The 25,065-nt window shown below is 36.4% G+C and overlaps 1 protein-coding gene across 5 annotated transcripts in view; it reads right to left on the reverse strand.

Moving 5' to 3' along the window:
* Positions 1-315: 315 nt before the first annotated feature.
* LOC127877522 (cotranscriptional regulator FAM172A homolog) overlaps positions 316-25,065 on the reverse strand; it is a 37,691-nt gene continuing 12,941 nt past the window's right edge. For 4 of the 5 annotated variants that reach the window (XM_052423458.1, XM_052423461.1, XM_052423462.1 and 1 more), the window contains 6 exons: positions 24,693-24,820; positions 23,392-23,527; positions 22,518-22,637; positions 20,269-20,385; positions 18,950-19,034; positions 10,565-11,360 (listed from right to left, as the gene is read on the reverse strand). In XM_052423458.1, the coding sequence (XP_052279418.1) occupies positions 10,996-11,360; positions 18,950-19,034; positions 20,269-20,385; positions 22,518-22,637; positions 23,392-23,527; positions 24,693-24,820 (951 nt within the window). In that variant the 3' untranslated portion in view covers positions 10,565-10,995. Of the gene's footprint in view, positions 1,058-10,564; positions 11,361-18,949; positions 19,035-20,268; positions 20,386-22,517; positions 22,638-23,391; positions 23,528-24,692; positions 24,821-25,065 lie in introns of those variants that run through there. The other variant, XM_052423459.1, reaches the window with a different exon arrangement.

The raw sequence follows: 25,065 nt of genomic DNA on the forward strand, positions 1-25,065 counted from the left end.
TTTTCCAGTGTTCTCGAATGAGTGACTTTGTATGTGGCCCTTATTGATGCAATTATGATAAATGTGTCAGAGATTTCATTGGGACATATATTCTGACCAAGTCTCATTAGGATTGGGCAATTAATGTGACATAAGGAATTACGACAATCTAAATGTTGATGATGCAAAATGAACTAAAGGTAATAACACAAAAACTCACATGAGCATGTTGTATTCAAAATACACAGTTTGGAATAAAATAACAAAAAAGCTGATTGTTGTTTATGTAACATTTTTATTTACAAAAAAAGACTTTAACTTCATTCAAATATAGTAAAATGTATATGCATATATAATATATAATATATAATACCCCATTGCACATCTGCACATCGCAATAAAAGCAGACATAATTAAGAGGAAATGTGATAGCTTCGTATATTTTATGCGTTTCTGTTATAAGGAAATAACAACGATTTCAAACTGGTAATTCATTTTTTGAAACCTTGGATACTTTAAGAAAATCTGTCATTACAGAGAACATTCAATAGTTTACATATATGTACACGAATCGTCACACAATATCGAAGATATGTTATAAAATTAGCTCACAACATGTTTATAGTATTTAAACATGTAACTGATACATGCTCTTCAACCTGCTTGGGCCAGTCAGATCAGCTCAAAGTGAAACACATTTTACATGTGTGTCTTTATAATTCACTTTTTGGAGATTCTTTTCTTTCAACTGTTTCTTGTGGATCAGTTTGCACATTTAAATCGCTATTGTGGCCGTCAACATCCACTTTTGTGCCTTCATGACTGTTTCCATTCTTATCTGCATCGCTATTGGCTGAACCACTTTTGTCTCTTGGCGCCTGATTGGTTGAGTCAAAATTCTGCTCTTCCAATTGTCCATCTCCCTCCCCCAAATTCAATTTTTTCAAAGTCCCAGATGGCTCAGTAGATTGTGTTGCCCCCGACTTTTCTGGATGTAAGGTTTCTTCATAGCGCTTATTAAAGAACTTGAAGATTGATTTCATGCTGCTAAAGCTGGTGTACTCATGTTTGTCTGTCCCTGTGATAAAAAACCATTACATTTGAGTTTCAAGAGAAGTTTTTTCAAACCACACATAATATATTATTTGTTTTCATCATCTGAATAAAAAATCTTTCCAACACAAATTAAAGGTATATTTATTGACAAAGCACTGAATATACCAGTACTGTTTAAAAACAAGGATATCAGTAAAACTGATAGATGCTCCCCAATCATGCTTTGTCCATAAATGGATTAATTGTGTAGAAAAAAGTGTGACCTTGAAAATATCTTTTATTAGCCTCGATGACCTAGACCTTGACCACAGTGACCTCAAACCTCATCAAAAGGTAGAGGTCCATGCAAGGTACCTAAAAGCCAAATATGTAAGTGATCGTTGAAATATTGAAGGCGCTATGAAAAACTGTAAGAAAAGTGTGACGGAAAAACTCTATTATTAGTAGATGTTCATGCAAGGTACCTACACGCCAAACATGTAAGAAATCGGTAAAATATTGAAGGCGCTGTGAAAAACTGTATGAAAATTGTGACGGTAAAAATCTATTATCAGCCTCGGTGACCTTGACATTGACCGCAGTTACCTCAAATTTCATCAAAAGGTTGAGGACCATGCAAGGTACCTACATGCCAAATATGTAAGAGATCGGTGAAATATTGAAGGCGCTTTGAGAAACTGTAAGAAAAGTGTGACAGAAAAAAATCTATTATCAGCCTCGGTGACCATGACATTGACCGCAGTGACATCAAACCGCATCAAAAGGTAGAAATCCATGCAAGTTACCTACATGCCAAGTATGTAAGAGATCGCTAAATAACTCAAGGCGCTGTGAGAAAGTGTAATAAAAAAGTGACGGAAAAAATCTATTATTAGCCTCGGTGACCTTAACCGCAGTGACCTCAAATCTCATCAAAAGGTAGAGGTTCATGCAAGGTACCTACATGCCAAATATGTAACAATTTGGTAAAATATTGAAGGAGCTGTGAGAAAGTGTATGAAAAAAGTATAATATTATCCCCTGTGACCTTGACCGCAGTGACCTCAAACCTCATGAAATGGTAGAGGTCCATGCAAGGTACCTACATGCCAAATATGAAAGAGATCGGTGAAATATTGAAGGCGCTATGAGAAACTGTAACAAAAGTATGAGAAACTGTAAGAAAAGTGTGAAGGAAACAAGAGGGCCATGATGGCCCTGTATCGCTGCACTGTTTTTTCTTTGGGGAAAAAACGTGCAATGCGCATGGGTTGAAATGTACTCAAGCATGTGACTTTCTCTTTCTATCACTCGTCCCACTGGGGGTTTAAAGTTGGAAGGGTGAGCATTTTTATATATGGAAAAAGTTACTACCGTGTTAACTAAACAGACTTAAAACCCCGGGAATTGTTGCACAGGTCCTTTGCTTATAACGTAGGTACATTTATCTCTCCAAAAGATATTGTCATTCTTTCTCTATTTCACATATTTTTAGATGCTGAAGATCAAATCTACGCATTTGATTTGAAACAGATTCACAAGAACCATAGGAATCAAAATGCCTTAACCCTTTACCAAACGACACATTATGGACTTTCCCAATTTGAAAGAGGTTGCAGACGTCAATTAAATTAAAATGGAATATGAAGGAAATGATCAGGTAGGGTAGAAATAATTGTGATAAAAGGAGAAATTGCTCATCAACCCACACATCCCTAAGACCAAAAGGCCTGAGAATATTATGATAATCTAAAGATTATTTCTTTATTTATAAATGTATTTAATTAAGTAATACATTTGACTTCTAAGATCAATTCATAACTTATATTAAGAAAATTATAAAATGGTCAGAAATATATATGGATTGTTGAGCAATTGACAATCATATCCACAATTCATGAGTCACGATTCACAAATGGAACAATGAATCATTAGTTATTAAAAAGCAGCATCTACGATAGTTAAGAACATTGCACTTCATTAATTTCAACACCTTTTCTTGGATACAAAGTTTGAGTTTACCGTGCAGTATCATATATTGACTTTTCTTGAAATAATTATGTTCATGAAAGTTGTGTTTTTAAAATCAATAATATATTATTAAACTGGTTTAAACACTACAAAAAAGACATGAAATTAACATGTCTTCCAAAATATTTTCATCCGGATATATGGTCACTTTCGACATATTTAAATAAAACCCGACTTTTTTCAGTTTGTAAGAAAAACATTCATAACACATGTTCTTACTTCAATGCCTTTGTAAGCAGTCACCATCTGACCTAAAATGGCACTAAGTGACAGGGTTTTATCTCATGTTTACAAGATGTTGATGTTGTTGGTCACAGCCAAACGGCCGCAGTAATCTCTACTGGTAAACGTCAAATGTTTTGTGACCCCCGGGGCCGGGCCAAATTTGAGCCCAGGGGAATAATTTGAACAAATTTGGTAGAGGTGATACAAGATCTGCAGTTTTGTCATCAAAAGTTAAGTCATGATTTCGACAAAACATCTCAGCAAGTCTTTATCGTATATCACGCTATTACGTGAATTACTTGACGTGTTAATACATGTTAATTTTTTTATAGAAATAAGTCAATATGTCGGCACACCATATACCGTAATAACTATATACATGTTATCACGAAAAATACGACATAGAGCTACTCATACTATTTTCATATTATCAGGTAGCCCAATATACGCTTACGTACTATCAGTGTTATTAGTCGGGTCATTATATTAAAAAATGCCACTCAATTTTTTTTATTATTTACTCATTATTTTGGTGTGTAAACATAGGATTTTGGGGGCAAATAACACATTAAGATAATAAAAAATGTTAGTATATTACGTAACAGAGAAATCCAACATGGCGCCCAAATGACCGCTTATACAATGACTGCAAGTGCATAACTATTGACTCAAACGTGTTATTGTTTTATTGCAATTTAATAATAAATAGATTCATGTTTTGTTTTAAATATTTACTCCTAGTATAATCTTGTTTTCCGTTATTGAAACTCAAACGTCATAAACAACAAAATATAAAAACAGACCACCATTATATAAACATATCAGACATGCGTGTGCTAAACACTGCCTCATGCTTGTTTGATTTTTAGGGTTGCGACAACAATGTAATTATATTAAGCCCTTTCTGTGTTAATTGCAGCATTTTAAATCAGAGCATTAAACAAGTTAGTATTATCTCTGTTTGTCATAAATGGTTAAATTATGAGTGCAAACACATCCAGGCAAGATTTGTGTTCAATATGCAAGGAGGACATTGAGGTTTAAAGAATATGAAGTGCTATTCAGTGGAAGGGAATGAAGGAAATAAATGAAGCTAGTGTGAAGCGGAAGTATTATCTTGTAACTGAGGCTGGCACTAAAGTACATAAAAATGTCGTCAGCAGTACACAAAAGATAAAAACATTAATAGTAATGCTGCAAAGGAGAGCCACAAGGCAATCAAGTGGAGGTTTTGAAAGTCATAAAGACTGCATACTCTGTGGTTGTAAGGTTAAATCGGACACAGGTCATTTTGGCTGGGTACGTACTGACCAATTTGTTTTTGAGGCCTGTGATTCCCGTTCAGATGTTTTGGTTTTTCTATGGAAAAGACACAAGGCGCTAGGTTGCGGCAGTTGAACATGCTATTATTCGAACAGTTCGTTCACAAGCTGCCAATGCACCACTACAAGTGTGACTTGCCGTTCAAATCAATCATCTACATCGTCCGAAGGTACCTAATTGTCGAATGAGGCGGATTTTGTGAAAACTGATATAATGGCCAGTGATATAGATTTGTCGGGGATGTTCTCCCTGTCGCAGATAGTATTGATCACAAAACTATCACCATTGACGGCAAATTACTTTTCATGGAATGGGTGTCAATACATCTATAACCCCCCCTCCCATTTCACTGACGAATTTTCTGATTGCGCAAAACAGGCCACAGAGCTGAACACTAGAAATAAGACAAAATCTTGGAGAACCAGTTAGCAAGACATGCTTGTACTGATGTAGTTTTCGAGGACCTGGCGCGATTCCTGGATTATAACAAGAAGGTCGATAGTTTGTGAGAAGTCTTCTTCAGCTTCACCAGGCAACACCAAATTGGCAGGGAATGATGCATATTTTAACTAAGGAAAGCCAGCACCCTAAGCAGTCGTCAGTCATCTTGCCTATAATAATTTATATTCTTAGAATAAGTCGTGCATTATGTCAACATTAGACTCTGTTTGTAATCTTGCCATGAAGCACAACCTTCCCGCCATATTAACGTTTGACAAACCCTTGAAGGCTGCCGAAATCATCATTGATGTGCCACAAAGTAGTTACATGGAAAGTATTGTTTTGATGTTGGGTTGTATTCACACAATTATGAACTTGCTGGGGGCCATAGGATTCATCATTGAAGGAACCGGTCTAAAAAAACAACTGATACTGTCTATAGGAAAAATGCTATTGTGCATATTATGACAGGGAAAGCATTCCAGAGGCTTTGTGGGGTCATTTTCGTGTTGACAAGTGCCTACAAATCCAGCTCATATCAGGAAGATACCGAGATTCAGATACTGCCTGATCAGGCAGAGGAGTTGTACTCTTCCATTCTTAGGAGCGAGGCGACGCAGATGCTTTATGTTCTGACATTAAGATCAAACTCGAGACAGCTATATAGAAGAAGAAACATGAACTTGACCAAACCACAAGGACAAGCCAATTATTGCTGAATTATCACCTTATAGTTAGCAAGGCAAGGATGTTGATCAAGGCGGGTTGTACTGGTTGTTGGATGATGCATTTACAGGCAGTATTAAATTGTTTTTCGGTCTTTGCTGCAGCTGGGAACTTCAATTTCCTGTGATCTGATACAACTATCTTCAGCCAATGAGCACCCTATATGAAACGCACCCAGAAATTTATCGAAAGTTCGTTAATGGTTTTCACGCTGTTGGTAGGAGCAATCAGTGCTGTGCTCGGCTAAGCAGTTATCTTGCCATTGAGCAAACATTGATGAGGTCTCTTAAGAACACAGGTTGTCTCAGTCGCGGCAGTGGGTACAACGAAGTAATGCAAACATGTTGGACCCTTTCTGCACCTGTAACATCCGAGTACAACCGTGCAATGCAGGATTTCACAGAACTGGCCTATTCTACAAGTCAACACAACACAAAGACTCAACTGAGGTGTGCATCAAAATAGATGCTTCTGATCTCGAGAAAATGCAGGAAAAGATTACAATCTGCTCACCCTGCACAGCTGATCCTCTTCGAAAAACATTGTCAATTGGTTAGTGGTTGGATAAGATGTGAATGTTCGTGCATTTCAGGAGGTTGGGAACAAGATCATAAGAGATATCATAGGAAAGTCAACCTTTGTTTTATAAGTCTAAGAGAAAAGACAGACACCAAAATCATGGGAACAGCTGTTAAGATAGCTAAAGACCGTGCTATTTATCCTGCTCTTCATGTTTCAGCATTTCCTGGTAGTGTCAAAGTCTGGAGATCTTTCCCTTGAAGACATATTGTCGTATGAACTACGTCCATATCCACCTGCCCTCTATGAACATACTTCGTAAAGCAGACAAGCCTCAGATCATTCAGTCAATGAGAGATCAAGCTGTAAACGTATCAAGTGAGGCTGGGATTAACTCTATTCCTGAATCAGATTGTTATGTGCTTGATGGTGGCTCTTTGCTTCATCGTTTACCATGCAAAATGGGCGACACACACAACGCAATAGCCGAGTATAATGCAGATTCCACGGACAGGCAACAGCGGTATTCGATGGTTACGAAGGCGGTCCTTATATCAAAGATATCACATACCAGAGATGAGAACAAACAGGTGAACCCGAGTACGAGATTCAACAAAGAGCAGATTGATCATGCAAAAATGAGGACTTTTTTTTCTCGTGACAAAAACAAAGCAGTCATGATTGCTCTGATCAGTATAGGGGATGTTAAGTCCTTGTGACCCCAGGGGATGCAGACGTTGATATTGTTAAAGCAACAGTGGAATGATCCGGTCCATTAGCCACACAACCTTAATCGGCGAGGATACAGATTCTGTATCAGGTGATAGTGAACAGCTAATGACATCAATTGGATTTTAGGATGAATCAACTGCTTAATGATTTCAACAATTCATTCAAGGCGTTATTTGTCTCTAAAACTATGACGTGTTACATAAAACTTATCACCTGTGAGTAAAAAGTTATGGACTTGTGATCCTTCTCATTGTGACGGTGGCTAGTTTAGGAGACCATGTTGGATTTATTTTTTTCATAATAAACTTACATTATGTATGATGATCTTAAAGTGTTTGGTCCCCGAAAACTGGATATAGAACAAAAACATCAAATTTGAGTGGAAATTTACATAATTATGCTCATTAATAGGTTTTGGCGGCCATCTAGAAAAACAAAACAATTTTCCAGCAGTCCCATTTCGGTTAACTTTTGATATGTTATCAAGTACGTGCTACCCTACCACGATCAGTGAAAATACTTTTTTGTGGCAATTTTTTTTTGGGGGGGGGGGGGTCAAAGTGTATATTGGCCTGACTACAAACTTTAAGTTGCTAGAGTACACTAAAGTGAAACAAATCTGAAACCCTTCAAGCAACTGCAAACATCTCGACAATAAGCAATCCCAGTCTGGTCAGGGGATTTATTAAGGCTGGATCGGTCATTGTCGGCTCAGGTATTGATTAAATGTACCCTGTGTACTATTAAGAATACTTAAATGTACCCCGGGTACGGAGCTAATACTCATACCCGGCAAATTTAGACTATACCCGAGTTTAATTCCCGCCCCAAATCCGATGTAAAACAAGCAACGGAATACTAAAAAAAATATCTTTGAACAAAGTCTGTCTCAACATGCTTTTTTGAGTAGGAGTTTCGATAATATTGAGGTCATTTTACAGAATATTGACATGAATATAAACAGAATTAATTTGGAAAAATTAGCTGACGACAACCAATTTAGTGGTAGAATTCCCGGGTACGTTTCAGTATATTTTCCGTACCCGTGGTACATTTAAGTATACCTTAGAGACTCGGGGTACATTTAAGTTACCAGAGCCAACAATAACCAATTGAGCTTTATTGAGTGTTTGGTTTAAACATATTTATTCAACAAGGTGTTTTACAACATGAATAAACGCATCTTTAGTTTATAGGATTGGAACGATAGCTAGGCTAGTAGGGTTTCTTTCCTCAGTAGTATACATGTATTTAAAACATAGTGGCGGTATTTGCATTTTAAGCACAAAACATTTGAATAATCATTCGAGTCTAAACAAGTGTGTGAGTATGGTTGGAATCAAAGTTGTTAAAAAATGTTGAAACAATGCACTTAAGAAAAAATATATTGCTGGTAAAATTATAATCCAAGAAATTGTTTGTAAAAACAGATGAGCAAACACAGAGAACCGATAGTTATACCACTGTGAACCTTCCTGAGCCATCGATGCAACTACTGGACTGCATTAAATACTGCAAAATTATCTCTGATGGAAAGATTATCATCTCCATACAGTAATGTGCGGAGTGATATATCCGTGTATTGTTCTATAGTTCTTATAAAAGTTATTCTTATAGCTGCATATAATGGACAGACCAGTAAAAAGTGAGGAGTGTCTTTTTTTTCGCATTGACACAGTGGCGATGGAACCAGATTTCTATCAAATAAGTGTTTATTGTGAGAACTACAGTTAGTTCTTGGACGTGTGTGCAGCACTTGCTGTCGTCGCTTACCATAATAGAACAGAACACGAGATTACTACGAGGTTTGTTAAGATCCAGGGCCTTTTTAAAATCAGATATGTTATCAACAAGCTTTGCTTCGTCCTGAAGTGAATTCTAAGCAGCAATTATTGAGGGCAAGAAGGAATGTTGGAACAGAGAAGTCCTTGTCCGAGCACCATCTAAGTGGGATGAATTACGTAATGATGTTGCAGATCGCCCGCCAACTGATTGTGGGGACAGTGAGGACAAAATTTCTGAACTAAGACCTTTGACCATTTTTAAGGAAAAGAATGAGTTTGTGTTTGGACCTTCTTGTGCCAATAGTTTCCCAGCCAATTTCGTTAGAAAGTAATCTTAAGGACACAAGTCGGGTAGCCGGAAACAATGCGGGCAGCTTCAGTTTGAATTGTATCTAACTCATTATTTTCATACATCGTTCAATTATCCTATACACTATCTGCATATTCTAGAATATGTCGAATACACGTGAAGAAAGTTATTTCAAGTGATCTTCGGTCAAGGTGAAAACGAAGCTTTTTTAAAAGGTTGACTCGTGACCAGGCCTTTAATTTAATACACTCCACATGTTGATGCCATAATTTAAAAAGAATAACGCCTAAATGTGTGTGACAATTCACTGCGGGAATCGGAGTATCGTACATATGGACAGGATGATGATAGGGTTTCTCCCTTTTACGCGATATAACAAGTTATTCTGACTTCAATGGATTGAATTTTACCAACCATATATCGGTCAATTTGGCAATTTTGTCTATATCGGGTTCTAAAACGGCGACTGCAGAATTTGGACTGTCAACAACCACGAATAAACTAGTGTCGTCTTTAAATACATATATGAGCTTGTATGTCATTAATATATACAATAAATAATAGGGGACCAAGAATGAAGCCCTGTGGAACTCAAGCTTTGATTTCGGCTAAGGAAGATAAGGCCCCTGGAACCACTATCCTTTGATGCCTTTGATACTGATAGTTAGAAAACCAGTTCAAAAGTTTGTCGTTGCTATCGGCGAGTTTCAGTTTCATTCAAAGGCCACTATGCCAGACTTTATCAAATGCTTTGCTTATATCGAAAAAGCCACCCTTACTTCCAATCCGTCATCTAGAGCTTAACAAAACGTGTTGTAAAGGTATGTGAGCTGGTTGACAGTCGAGTCACCAGGCATAAATCCGGATTGAAATCTTGTGAAAAAATTAGTATCACGAAAAAAGTTAAATACATGTTTAAAAATAATCCGTTCTAGTACTTTTTCCATGGTATTCAGAAGTGAAATTGGGCGATAATTCGAGGGAATAGAAACGTCTCCTTTTTTAATATTGCACAAACGTTTGACGTTTTCCAATCATTGAGTGTTTAAGGCCTTAAGCCTTAAATGTTCAAACTGGAATTAAAAGTACTACTCCTTCATTAAACATTTTACTGTAGAGATTTAAGAGTTGTCTAAATTGCTCACAAGCACCGTCTTCAGTTTGACCAAGTAACCTACTATTTAAACTGGGCAACACATTTTACTTTTTCCAGTGTTCTCGAATGAGTGACTTTGTATGTGGCCCTTATTGATGCCATTATGATAAATGTGTCAGAGATTTCATTGGGACATATATTCTGACCAAGTCTCATTAGGATTGGGCAATTAATGTGACATAAGGAATTACGACAATCTAAATGTTGATGATGCAAAATGAACTAAAGGTAATAACAGAAAAACTCACATGAGCATGTTGTATTCAAAATACACAGTTTGGAATAAAATAACAAAAAAGCTGATTGTTGTTTATGTAACATTTTTATTTACAAAAAAAGACTTTAACTTCATTCATATATAGTAAAATGTATATGCATATATAATATATAATACCCCATTGCACATCTGCACATCGCAATAAAAGCAGACATAATTAAGAGGAAATGTGATAGCTTCGTATATTTTATGCGTTTCTGTTATAAGGAAATAACAACGATTTCAAACTGGTAATTCATTTTTTGAAACCTTGGATACTTTAAGAAAATCTGTCATTACAGAGAACATTCAATAGTTTACATATATGTACACGAATCGTCACACAATATCGAAGATATGTTATAAAATTAGCTCACAACATGTTTATAGTATTTAAACATGTAACTGATACATGCTCTTCAACCTGCTTGGGCCAGTCAGATCAGCTCAAAGTGAAACACATTTTACATGTGTGTCTTTATAATTCACTTTTTGGAGATTCTTTTCTTTCAACTGTTTCTTGTGGATCAGTTTGCACATTTAAATCGCTATTGTGGCCGTCAACATCCACTTTTGTGCCTTCATGACTGTTTCCATTCTTATCTGCATCGCTATTGGCTGAACCACTTTTGTCTCTTGGCGCCTGATTGGTTGAGTCAAAATTCTGCTCTTCCAATTGTCCATCTCCCTCCCCCAAATTCAATTTTTTCAAAGTCCCAGATGGCTCAGTAGATTGTGTTGCCCCCGACTTTTCTGGATGTAAGGTTTCTTCATAGCGCTTATTAAAGAACTTGAAGATTGATTTCATGCTGCTAAAGCTGGTGTACTCATGTTTGTCTGTCCCTGTGATAAAAAACCATTACATTTGAGTTTCAAGAGAAGTTTTTTCAAACCACACATAATATATTATTTGTTTTCATCATCTGAATAAAAAATCTTTCCAACACAAATTAAAGGTATATTTATTGACAAAGCACTGAATATACCAGTACTGTTTAAAAACAAGGATATCAGTAAAACTGATAGATGCTCCCCAATCATGCTTTGTCCATAAATGGATTAATTGTGTAGGAAAAAGTGTGACCTTGAGAATATCTTTTATTAGCCTCGGTGACCTAGGCCTTGACCCCAGTAACTAAAAACCTCATCAAAAGGTAGAGGTCCATGCAAGGTACCTAAAAGCCAAATATGTAAGTGATCATTGAAATATTGAAGGCGCTATGAAAAACTGTAAGAAAAGTGTGACGGAAAAACTCTATTATTAGTAGATGTTCATGCAAGGTACCTACACGCCAAACATGTAAGAAATCGGTAAAATATTGAAGGCGCTGTGAAAAACTGTATGAAAATTGTGACGGTAAAAATCTATTATCAGCCTCGGTGACCTTGACATTGACCGCAGTTACCTCAAATGTCATCAAAAGGTTGAGGACTATGCAAGGTACCTACATGCCAAATATGTAAGAGATCGGTGAAATATTGAAGGCGCTTTGAGAAACTGTAAGAAAAGTGTGACAGAAAAAAATCTATTATCAGCCTCGATGACCATGACATTGACCGCAGTGACATCAAACCGCATCAAAAGGTAGAAATCCATGCAAGTTACCTACTTGCCAAGTATGTAAGAGATCGCTAAATAATTCAAGGCGCTGTGAGAAAGTGTTATAAAAAAGTGACAGAAAAAATATATTATTAGCCTCGGTGACCTTAACCGCAGTGACCTCAAATCTCATCAAAAGGTAGAGGTTCATGCAAGGTACCTACATGCCAAATATGTAACAATTTGGTAAAATATTGAAGGAGCTGTGAGAAAGTGTATGAAAAAAGTGATGTAAAAAATATAATATTATCCTCTGTGACCTTGACCGCAGTGACCTCAAACCTCATGAAATGGTAGAGGTCCATGTAAGGTACCTACATGCCAAATATGAAAGAGATCGGTGAAATATTGAAGGCGCTATGAGAAACTGTAACAAAAGTATGAGAAACTGTAAGAAAAGTGTGAAGAAAACAAGAGGGCCATGATGCCCCTGTATCGCTGCACTGTTTTTTCTTTGGGGAAAAAACGTGCAATGCGCATGGGTTGAAATGTACTCAAGCATGTGACTTTCTCTTTCTATCACTCGTCCCACTGGGGGTTTAAAGTTGGAAGGGTGAGCATCTTTATATATGGAAAAAGTTACTACCGTGTTAACTAAACAGACTTAAAAGCCTGGGAATTGTTGCACAGGTCCTTTGCTTATAACGTAGGTACATTTATCTCTCCAAAAGATATTGTCATTCTTTCTCTATTTCACATATTTTTAGATGCTGAAGATCAAATCTACGCATTTGATTTGAAACAGATTCACAAGAACCATAGGAATCAAAATGCCTTAACCCTTTACCAAACGACACATTATGGACTTTCCTAATTTGAAAGAGGTTGCAGACGTCAATTAAATTAAAATGGAATATGAAGGAAATGATCAGGTAGGGTAGAAATAATTGTGATAAAAGGAGAAATTGCTCATCAACCCACACATCCCTAAGACCAAAAGGCCTGAGAATATTATGATAATCTAAAGATTATTTCTTTATATTTATAAATGTATTTAATTAAGTAATACATTTGACTTCTAAGATCAATTCATAACTTATATTAAGAAAATTATAAAATGGTCAGAAATATATATGGATTGTTGAGCAATTGACAATCATATCCACAATTCATGTGTCACGATTCACAAATGGAACAATGAATCATTAGTTATTAAAAAGCAGCATCTACGATAGTTAAGAACATTGCACTTCATTAATTTCAACACCTTCTCTTGGATACAAAGTTTGAGTTAACCGTGCAGTATCATATATTGACTTTTCTTGAAATAATTATGTTCATGAAAGTTGTGTTTTTAAAATCAATAATATATTATTAAACTGGTTTAAACACTACAAAAAAGACATGAAATTAACATGTCATCCAAAATATTTTCATCCGGATATATGGTCACTTTCGACATATTTAAATAAAACCCGACTTTTTTCAGTTTGTAAGAAAAACATTCATAACACATGTTCTTACTTCAATGCCTTTGTAAGCAGTCACCATCTGACCTAAAATGGCACTAAGTGACAGGGTTTTATCTCATGTTTACAAGATGTTGATGTTGTTGGTCACAGCCAAACGGCCGCAGTAATCTCTACTGGTAAACGTCAAATGTTCAGTTTTGTGACCCCCGGGGCCGGGTCAAATTTGAGCCCAGGGGAATAATTTGAACAAATTTGGTAGAGGACTATTAGACATCACTACATACCAACTTTAGTAGCCCTCGGCTCTATAATTAAGAACAAGAAGATTTTTAAAGTTTGCACACAATAGGCCTTATTTAAGCATATGTTCATTTTTGTGACCCCTGGGGCAAGGTCAAATTTGTTCCCAGGGGCATAATTTGAACAAACTAAGTAGAGAACTATTATATGTCCCTACCTACCAAATTTGGTAGAAACAGGCCCAATGGTTATGGACAAGAAGATTTTTATAGTTTGCACAAAATGGGCCCAATATAAGCATATGTTCAATTTTGTGACCCCGTGGGGAACGGTCAAATTTGATCCCAATGGCTTAATTTGAACAAACTTGGTAGAGGACTATAAGATGTCATTACATACCAAATTTGGTAGCCCTATGCCATACAGTTATGGACAAGAAGATTTTTTAAGTTTGCACAAAATAGGCCTTATATAAGCATATTTTCGATTTTTTGACCCCCAGGGCAGGGTCAAATTTGACCCCAAGGGCAAAATTTGAACAAACTTGGTAGAGGACTATTAGATGTCACTACATACCAAATTTGGTAGCCCTAGGCCCAATGGTTATGGACGTCAAGATTTTAAAGTTTTCACGAAATAGGCCTTTTATAAGCAAATGTTTCATTTTTTTACCCCGAAGGCAGGGTCAAATTTGACCCCAGGGGCATAATTTGAACAAACTTGGTAGAGGACTATAAGATGTCACTACATACCAAATTTGGTAGCCCTTGGCCCAATGGTTATGGACAATTAGATTTTTAATGTTTTCACAAAATAGGCCTTATATAAGCAAATGTTCAATTTTTTGACCCCCCGGGGCAGGGTCAAATTTGACCCCAGGGGCATAATTTGAACAAACTTGGTAGAGGACTATAAGAAGTCACTACATACCAAATTTGGTAGCCCTAGGCCCAATGGTTATGGACAAGAAGATTTTTAAAGTTTGCACAAAATAGGCCTTATATAAGCAAATTTTCAATTTTTTAACCCCCCGGGGCAGGGTCAAATTTGACCCCAGGGGCATATTTGAACAAACTTGGTAGAGGACTATAAGATGTCACTACATAGCAAATTTGGTAGCCCTAGGCCCAATCGTTATGGACAAGAAGATTTTAAAAGTTTGCACAAAATAGGCCTTATATAAGCAAATTGTCAGTTTTTTAACCCCCCAGGGCAGGGTCAAATTTGACCCCAGGGGCATAATTTGAATAAACTTTGTAGAAGACTATAAGATGTCACTACATACTAAATTTGGTAGCCCTACGCCCAATGGTTATGGACAAGAAGATTTTTAAAGTTTGCACAAAATAGGCCTTATATACGCAAATTTTCAATTTGTTGACCCCCTGGGGCAGGGTCAAATTTAACCCCAGGGGCATAATTTGAAAAAACTTGGTAGAGGACTATAAGATGTCACTACATACCAAATTTGGTAGCCCTTGGCCCAATGGTTATGGACAATTAGATTTTTAATGTTTTCACAAAATAGGCCTTATATAAGCAAATGTTCAATTTTTTGACCCCCCGGGGCAGGGTCAAATTTGACCCCAGGGGCATAATTTGAACAAACTTGGTAGAGGACTATAAGAAGTCACTACATACCAAATTTGGTAGCCCTAGGCCCAATGGTTATGGACAAGAAGATTTTTAAAGTTTGCACAAAATAGGCCTTATATAAGCAAATTTTCAATTTTTTAACCCCCCGGGGCAGGGTCAAATTTGACCCCAGGGGCATATTTGAACAAACTTGGTAGAGGACTATAAGATGTCACTACATAGCAAATTTGGTAGCCCTAGGCCCAATCGTTATGGACAAGAAGATTTTAAAAGTTTGCACAAAATAGGCCTTATATAAGCAAATTGTCAATTTTTTAACCCCCCAGGGCAGGGTCAAATTTGACCCCAGGGGCATAATTTGAACAAACTTTGTAGAAGACTATAAGATGTCACTACATACTAAATTTGGTAGCCCTACGCCCAATGGTTATGGACAAGAAGATTTTTAAAGTTTGCACAAAATAGGCCTTATATACGCAAATTTTCAATTTGTTGACCCCCTGGGGCAGGGTCAAATTTAACCCCAGGGGCATAATTTGAACAAACTTGGTAGAGGACTATAAGATGTCATTACATACTAAATTTGGTAGCCCTAGGCCCAATGGTTATGGACAAGAAGATTTTTAAAGTTTGCACAAAATAGGCCTTATATAAGCAAATTTTTTATTTTTTGACCTCCCGGGGCAGATCAAATTTGACCCCAGGGGCATCATTTGAAAAAGTTTGAAAGAGGTATATCACATGAACATTCCTGAGAAATTTCATCAGAATTGGACCAGTAATTTAGGAGAAGATGTTTAAAGAAAAAGTTAATGCATGGACGCACTCACGCACACAGGATCATGACATAAGCCTTTGGCCAGTGGAGCTAAAAAACTATTATTAGCCTCAGTGAACTTGAACCCAGTGACCTCAAACTTCATCAAAAGGTAGAGTTTTATGCAAGGTACCTACATGCCAAATATGTAAGAGATCGGTGAAATATTGAAGGCGCTATGAGAAACTGTAACAAAAGTATGAGAAACTGTAAGAAAAGTGTGAAGGAAAAAATATATTATTAGCCTCAGTGACCTTGACCCCATGGACCTCAAACTTCATGAAAAGGTAGAGTTTCATGCAAGGTACATACATGCCAAATATGTAAGAGATCGGTAAAATGTTGAAGGCGCTATGAGAAACTGTAACAAACAAGAAATGTGTTCGTCAGAAACACAATGCCCCCTACTGCGCTGCTTTGAAATAAAATTTATATTTATCATTTAGCAGGTATAGAAATCATCTCCCTTTAAAGCTTATTACTTCCCTTGGATTTTGTCCAATCATACCAGGGGGGAGGGGGTCTGTATACTGTAGACAGTCAAAAATTACCAAGTCAGACATCACTGACAACCAAGGCCTGTGGTTTATCAAAGAGATCATTGCCAGAGTTCATCATGTATCTATGGACATAAGTCCACAGGTTAGTTATCAACTCTACCATTCACAAATTAGTACAGGAAAGAAATGATAATTATATCATTAAAAAAAAACCTTTGACAAATCAATCATTTGAGTTATAAATAATCAAAATAAAAAATATGTACAGTAACTGTGGAAAGAACTTAAATTCTTGGTAAGGAAATATATAATCTGAGATTTATAATTATATAAATTACTTCCCTTTAAAATAATTGTCGCTAACAAATCTCTATTTTTAGTAGCAAATAATTAAAAGCAACTACCATGACTGTAGACTCACCACTCAAAATGTGCAGCTCCATGAGATACACATGCATGCCAAATATCAAGTTGCTATGTTCAATATTGAATAATTATCTCCCTTTAAAACTTATTACTTCCCTTGAATTTGTATTTTTTACCTTAGACCTTGAAGGATGACCTTGACCTTTTACCACGATGTGTTTGTCAGAAACACAATGCCGCCTACTGCGCCGCTTTGATTTATTTAACAAAAATATATAATTTGGCAGGTCAGATAATTATGTCCATTTAAAGCTTGTTACTTCCCTTGGATTTGTTTTTTCGACCCTGTGACCTAGTTTTCGACCCGGCATGACCCATATTCAAACTTGACCTAGATATTGTCTTGATACAACTTCTGACCAAGTTTCGTAAAGATCGGATGAAAACTATTTGAATTAGAGAGCGGACACGAAAAGTGTGACAGACTGACAGACAGACTTACAGACAGAAGGACAGTGCGAAAACTATATACCTCCTTTTCTTCGAAAGGGAGCATAAAAAAGGTGACGGAAGTAAGGACAAACTGGAAACTATATGCTCCCCATATATATATTTATCCCACTTTTACAGCGAATTCGGTTCATTAAAGCCCTGTTGATTAAATATCATTTATAATCAACGGCAGGAAATGACGTCAATATTTCGACGAAATAACGTCATAAATCCAGCAACATTATCAAGTCAAACTAATTTTGTTCAAACAAAAAGGTTAACAAAATAAAAAGTGGGATAAATAGAATAATAGATTAGTGTTGATTATAGATCAGGTTTATCATGCTCGGCACGAAAACGAAAAAGCACTCGCCAAGGCTCGTGCTTTTTGTTTTCTAAGCCTCGCATGATAAACCTGATCTTTTATCAACACTAACCTATTATTCCCTATATATGTAAATGTATCATTTATGTGTTAATGATCATAACCGGTTTAAAAAGTAAATACATCCTTCTCATACGGATTATGACCATATGTTATATATTATATTTAACATTTAAGTAAAACTAAATACCATTTTAAACCCAATATATCCTACTCCCCGACATTGCATGTACATATTAGTAGCAAAATGTTATAAATTGTCAACTTTAAATGTAAAGTGTATGAGAATGCCTCCTGAAAAGTTTGTGGTGGTACAGTTTGTACAGCTGGACAGATGCCCATGATGATTCCAGTATAACCCCCAATACTTTCTAATATGTGTATGACTAAGCCAAAGCTTCTATAAGAAGATGTTTTTGTGAAACACTATGTCCCCCCGATATATTTGACCTTTGACCTTGAAGGATGACCTTCACCTTTCACCACTCAAAATGTGAAGCTCCATGAGATACACATGCATGCCAAATATCAAGTTGCTATCTTTAATATTGCAAAAGTTATGACGAATGTTAAAGTTTGATGCAAAAAAAACAACAAACAAACCAACAAATAGACAGGGCAAAAACAATAAGTCCCCCAGTATAGACTGAGGGACATAAAAATAGTGAACACTTTAATTGTTGTGTTGATAAGGGCTTAAGTTAGTTAATTATGTACATACAAACCAGGCCATGTGAAAATTGCTCTCGTGCAATATTTGACCGGCCTAGTTCCAGACCAGCCTGCAAAGTAGTTCTTGAAAAGACGGCGCGAGTAGGCTGGTCTGGGGCTTCACTGGGATTTCAACAAATATTGAATATCCAAAACAGGATCAATAGATATGAGATAAACAACATATTGTGCTTTTGCATCCCTTTTAGGTTGACAGGGCTGTAAAAGAAACAATACGCAACAACCTTTTAAGCAGGACTTAAAAATAGTGAATAATGATTCAGCTGAATAAAATCAATCTAACATGTTTTACCTGCTGACACTGTTGGCACCTTGTCATTGTCTGTCAGCAGCGGGGCATCCAAGGGATCAAATGCTGACGCCCAGTTAATCACACACTGAAAACATTGATGCAGTATTAAACAACATGTCACAAATGTGCATGTTTCTCAAAAACGTCATTGATTTGCAGTTACAAACCTAGCTGACCTATTAAAATCTTTTTATATCACACACTACAGCCGTATCTGGTTGATCAACCAATGATTTATAAGTGTGTCTACTTGAAGTGAATACCGTAAGTAAGAATAGCGTTGTGTTTTACGTTTTAATGTCGTCCTTTCTCAATAATAACAATATATTAACTGAAACAACAATAACAATATGATGTGCATGTATATGACATTATTCGGCGGCGTCACACTACGGCGCGCCAACGGCGGCGTCATACGACGGCGCGCCAAATTCCCAACAAAGTGTTTTATAAATGTTGTCAGATTTGGTTTACCTCTTGGCTTTAATGTGTGTGTTTTTCCGAAATTATTTTGAGCCAGGATAACAATTATTGGGTCTGCTATTAATAAACAGTTCCACTGATTTCATGTAGACTTTCAGTTGACAGTTTTTAATTGATCCTTACTATGGGAAAACAGGATTAGCAGTCTGCACATGTAATCAGTGATGACACTTTCTGCATAAACTCAATTTTCTTTTAGAAGAGACATACTTTACTCTTAAAATTCTATAAAAGCGGCAAGTGTTGTCCCTGATTAGACGGTGAAGATACACATGCTAATTGGAGACAACACTTTGCACACATGCAGTAAGCCCCATTTTCTCAAAGCCAGAATCCAAAGTCACTTGATCCAACATTTTACAGTCCTTTGACCTAATATATTCACAATATCTAAAATACAAGCAAACACTATCCCACTACTGGACTTACTATTTCATGGTATGTACCTTGACTTAAATTTAATACCATCTGATAACTTACAATTTGTACATGACTTTACCTGCTATTTTATACCATCTGAACTACCATTTACCGGTTTTATCAAGGATCTTTGTTGAACCAGAATCCTGATTTTTTATTCAATAATTTAATTATAATTACCTAACGTTTAAGTCAAGAAACTCATCTGCCGAGCATAATTTTGCTAAGAATATTTCCAAGACGGAAACCACAAGTAGTTGTTGGTGTTATTTTGCCTTGTTTTCAAATTTACACCAAGCTACAAAGGATTTGATAGATATGCAGAAAAAAGAATAGAATGACCACCAGAAATTTTCAGGCACTGTGTCATTTGACATCAGACTTCAAAACCTATTGAAATCCTTGTTCCTACCAACCTTCTTGTAGAATTTTTCCAAGTCTTCATGGGGCTTCTGCTCCCTAAGACTGTGGACAGAATCTGTCAGTGCAATTGCAAAAACACGCTCTTCAAATTCCCTCAGCCTCTTCTTTGCCTAGAACATAGGATTGATCTATTTCAAGGCTCACTTTAAGTAAACTGCCTTTGTCAAAAGGAAATAGCCTTGGTAAAGAGGCAATAGCCTTGGTAAAGAGTTAATAGTCTTGGTAAAGAGGCAATAGTCTTGGTAAAGAGGCAATAGTCTTGGTAAGAGTTAATAGTCTTGGTAAAGAGGCAATAGTCTTGGTAAAGAGGCAATAGCCTTGGTAAAGAGTTAATAGTCTTGGTAAAGAGGCAATAGCCTTGGTAAAGAGGCAATAGCCTTGGTAAAGAGTTAATAGTCTTGGTAAAGAGGCAATAGTCTTGGTAAAGAGGCAATAGTCTTGGTAAAGAGTTAATAGTCTTGGTAAAGAGGCAATAGTCTTGGTAAAGAGGCAATAGCCTTGGTAAAGAGTTAATAGTCTTGGTAAAGAGGCAATAGCCTTGGTAAAGAGTTAATAGTCTTGGTAAAGAGGCAATAGTCTTGGTAAAGAGGCAATAGCCTTGGTAAAGAGTAAATAGTCTTGGTAAAGAGGCAATAGTCTTGGTAAAGAGGCAATAGCCTTGGTAAAGAGTTAATAGTCTTGGTAAAGAGGCAATAGTCTTGGTAAAGAGGCAATAGTCTTGGTAAAGAGGAAATAGTCTTGGTAAAGAGGCAATAGTCTTGGTAAAGAGGCAATAGCTTTGGTAAAGAGGAAATAGTCTTGGTAAAGAGGTAATAGTCTTAGTAAAGAGGAGATAGCCTTGGTAAAGAGGAAATAGCATTAGTAAAGAGGCAATAGCCTTGGTACAGAGGTTATAGCCTTTGTAGAGTGCTAATAGGCTATATACACAAATTTAACACCAGCAGATGAAAAGCCTTATTTCACAACATAGTCCTTTATTTATGTCAAGGAACCAATAGCCACACAATGAGCCTGCCAGGTTTCAGTGAACATGTATATGGTGTGTGCCTACCAAACAGGAGATGGCAGGTTTGATCCCCAATTAGGGAGCATTCTCAAGATCTTTCCAAAGACACACAGAGTACTGGTCCTGTCCTAAACAAACTTGAGAGTGTCTTTACAAGCCCAAGGCTTTCAATGTCATAAAGCTAAAAAATAGGTTTAAACTAAACAAGTAGGCACAAAAGATGTAGTAAACAACACTCACAACTCCCTAGGAGCGGCCAATGCAAAGAACTGGGGGTTTAAACCAGTTTAAAGGAGAAAAAGTCTTGGGAAAATTGTAATTCTTACATTTTTGTTTTATATGTTTTGTATACAAATAGTTTGAACTTAGTATTCTTTAACCAATTACCAGTTTCAATGTGTACTTTTGGTGTATATATTCAAACTACATTAATTCACATACTGCTAATCTGGACCTAACAAATGCATACATCTAGTCACACATATTGTTAAATCCTTAGTGATTTTTTATTATAAAATAGAAATATGTCAGAATATTTCAACTGTTGTCTCAAAACACTTGATATGCTAAAATCAAATGCACCTATGTACAGAAGTGCATAAATTCAGATGCTGGTTTAAATGAAACTGAAGGTTCATCACGCTAGAAACATGTATTATACTTTTTGCCTTTCAAATTACAAATATCTATACAAAAAACAAGAGATATGTTTGTCAGAAACACAATGCCCCCTATTGCCCCACTTTTAAATAATATTTCAATATATCATTTCACAGGTTTAGAAAATATCTCCCTTTTAAAGCTTTTTACTTCCCTTGGATTGTATTTTTTTACTTTTGACCATGATGTCCTTGACCTTGACCTTTCAACACTCAAAATGTGCGGGTTCATGAGATACACATGCATGCCAAATACCAAATTGCTATCTTCAATCTTGCAAAAGTTATCACAAAACTTTAACCAAGGTTAAAGGTTTGGGACAGATTGACAGACAGACAGGCCAAAAACAATATGCCCGATCATTCGATCCAGGGGCATAAAAAAACAGGAAGACAGAGAAGGGCAAATATATATATGCCTACCCTGCTCTAAATGAGGGACATAAAAATAATGTAAAAAATCTTATGTTGTTCTATCTTGCTCTAAAGTAGGGACATAAAAATAATGTAAAAAATCTTATGCTGTTTTTGTTGGAACAGTTAATTATTTCTAGTATTAAATATTTATCCCACTTACCAGTTCTACAGTGGACACGCCCCCGTAACTATGGGCCACGATTGCAATGTGCTTGGCCTTGGCCTTGTGTACAAGCTCCACCCACATGGACTCCACATGCTCTTCCGGTGTTGAATGACCCTGAAATAACCAACATTCTTCAAAAGCAAATGGATACACATCATGCAAAAATTGATCTTGTGCCATATGCAGCCAGTGTAGCTCCAGACCAGTAACGTTGTATCACGTTATAGAGGAACAGGTAGCTCCTAACCATAGAGCTATGATGCACAGGCAAGTCTGAAGCTTAGATGGCCACATGTACCATAAGAACCACTTTCTGGATGAAACAGCTTGATGGATATTTACTAAGCAAAGGCATGTAGCTTATGAAAAGCCACAACAAGCAATAATTAAAATAAATAGCCATATTTACATATTGCCAAGTGTCATGTACAGGTAGCTTTAAAGAGTTGAAAATAATCAATAACTTGCCTGATTAATACATTGCCCACTGTCACTATTATGTTATCATAAAATATTTATTATGCATTAGTAAGCATTACAGATAAACATATTAATTGTGCTTGCTTGTTCAAACGTTCAGGTTCAGGTGCAAAGTTCCATCATACAACAGATCGAATTCTTGTGGCCTTATACTGACAAACCACTTTTCCATCTATATTCAAGGACAATTAACTCAGGCATGTGAAGATCACTGAAGATGAAAAAGAGGCTTGCCCATCACTTCACGGCATATTTCAAATTTAAATTTAATTGCTTTAGAAATGTGGAGGTAGTTTCCTCCTCAAGCGATAGACATCCAGAGGGACACACCAACACTGACTCCTATATACCTCATCATTGCTGGGTTATAATTACCAGTAAATTTTACCTTAATAGGCACTGGTTTGCTGGATTCGTCGACGTTCAGGTTAGGGTTGGCCACGATCACTGCATAACCGTTCTCTCTGGCCCACTTGATGAAGGGGAACTGGGTGCCACTGTCCAGGCAGTCATTCATTATCAACCTGACAACAATAGTGTCACCTTGGTGAAGTATGTGTTAGGTAAGACTATATGAGTAGTATTCATGAAAAACTAGGCTTAATGCATGTGGGTAAAGTGTTATTCGAGATAAGCCTGTACAGCCTGCACAGGCTAATCAGGAACGACACGCTTTTATGGAATTTTCGGTTTTAATTAGGAAGTCTTGTTTAAACAAAAATTGTATTAAGTGTTGTTTTTAACTAGCCTGTGTGAACACAGGCTAATCTGCAATGATATTTTTCCCAGTTTTTCGGAATCTGGCTCATATAGAGGATGTTTGGTTTGACTTTCAATATCTGTTATTTAACTTCAGAAATCAATAGATACAATTTAAAAAAGTTTTTTATACACTTTTGTGCAACAAACTTAATCTGCAATATGTGTAAATTAGATGATTGAATTAGATGCAAAACTTGGTAGTAGTGGCTTTACTTCAATAATTATCATCAAGCACTTTGAGATACATCAAATATAGGGCTTGTATAAGGCAATATCTCTCCTCCTACAAAAATGACCTTATCCGATTGGCTTAGAGCGGTCACGTGCCCATGGAGTAATTTCCATACACCCTGAGTAATTTCCATACTACCCGAGTAATCGAGTAGTCGGTTGAGATATAATCGTTACACCATAAGTAACTGACGGTGTATGGGATATACACCCTCAGTAATTGAATACCAATTCGCTCTCGTATGGTATGAAATTACTGAGGGTGTATATACCATACACCGTCAGTTACTAACGGTATAACTATTATTCCTCATATTAAATGCGTAAAGAAATAAACTAAAACCAGAATTAATCTAGATTAATCTGCAGGTTAAAACCAAGCTGATCAATTTAAAAAAAATAAAAAAATGTTATGCTGTATCAACTATTATTGTTGGAATCAAACTACTGTTGGCATGATTAATACGTAAAATGGGTCAAATACCAACAACTTTTTTAATTTTCAAAATACACTGATTTGGTTTGCAGCTTTGTTTTTCTGAACAAAAAGCCTGTAAAGGTAACATAATTTTAGCAGTTTTTCTTAATTTCACAATAATCCTCCGCTGTCTATATATGTTAAGAAATTTCCTTGGTTCAAGGAATTCCCTTAGGACCTTTATGGCAATACGAGTCCAGTAACATGTAACCCAATACCTGCGAGCCCATTGGCCGGCTCGCACCACTCCGTTGCCATGGATAAGGATTAGCAGCTTATCTGAGTTGTGGTACAGGTCCCCACTGACAAACACAAACGACCGAGGCTGGTCGCGCTCTGCTTGCGCCTGCATTAAAAAGCCTCCAGTTAAACTAGTAAACAATCTGTTTCATGACAAAACATGTAGTGATGACAAATAAATCATGTTTATATTTATATATTTGTTATCATTTACATTAATGGTGTATAAAATAATGGTATGCATCTTTATTTAACAGTTCTATTACTTCAACATATAATGGTCAACATTCACAAAAATGGTATTAAAAATGAAGTTTTACTGTATCTGCATGAATGCCTGTAATACAAGTT

This window comes from Dreissena polymorpha, chromosome 4 (assembly GCF_020536995.1).
Source record: "Dreissena polymorpha isolate Duluth1 chromosome 4, UMN_Dpol_1.0, whole genome shotgun sequence".
Taxonomy (NCBI): domain Eukaryota; kingdom Metazoa; phylum Mollusca; class Bivalvia; order Myida; family Dreissenidae; genus Dreissena; species Dreissena polymorpha.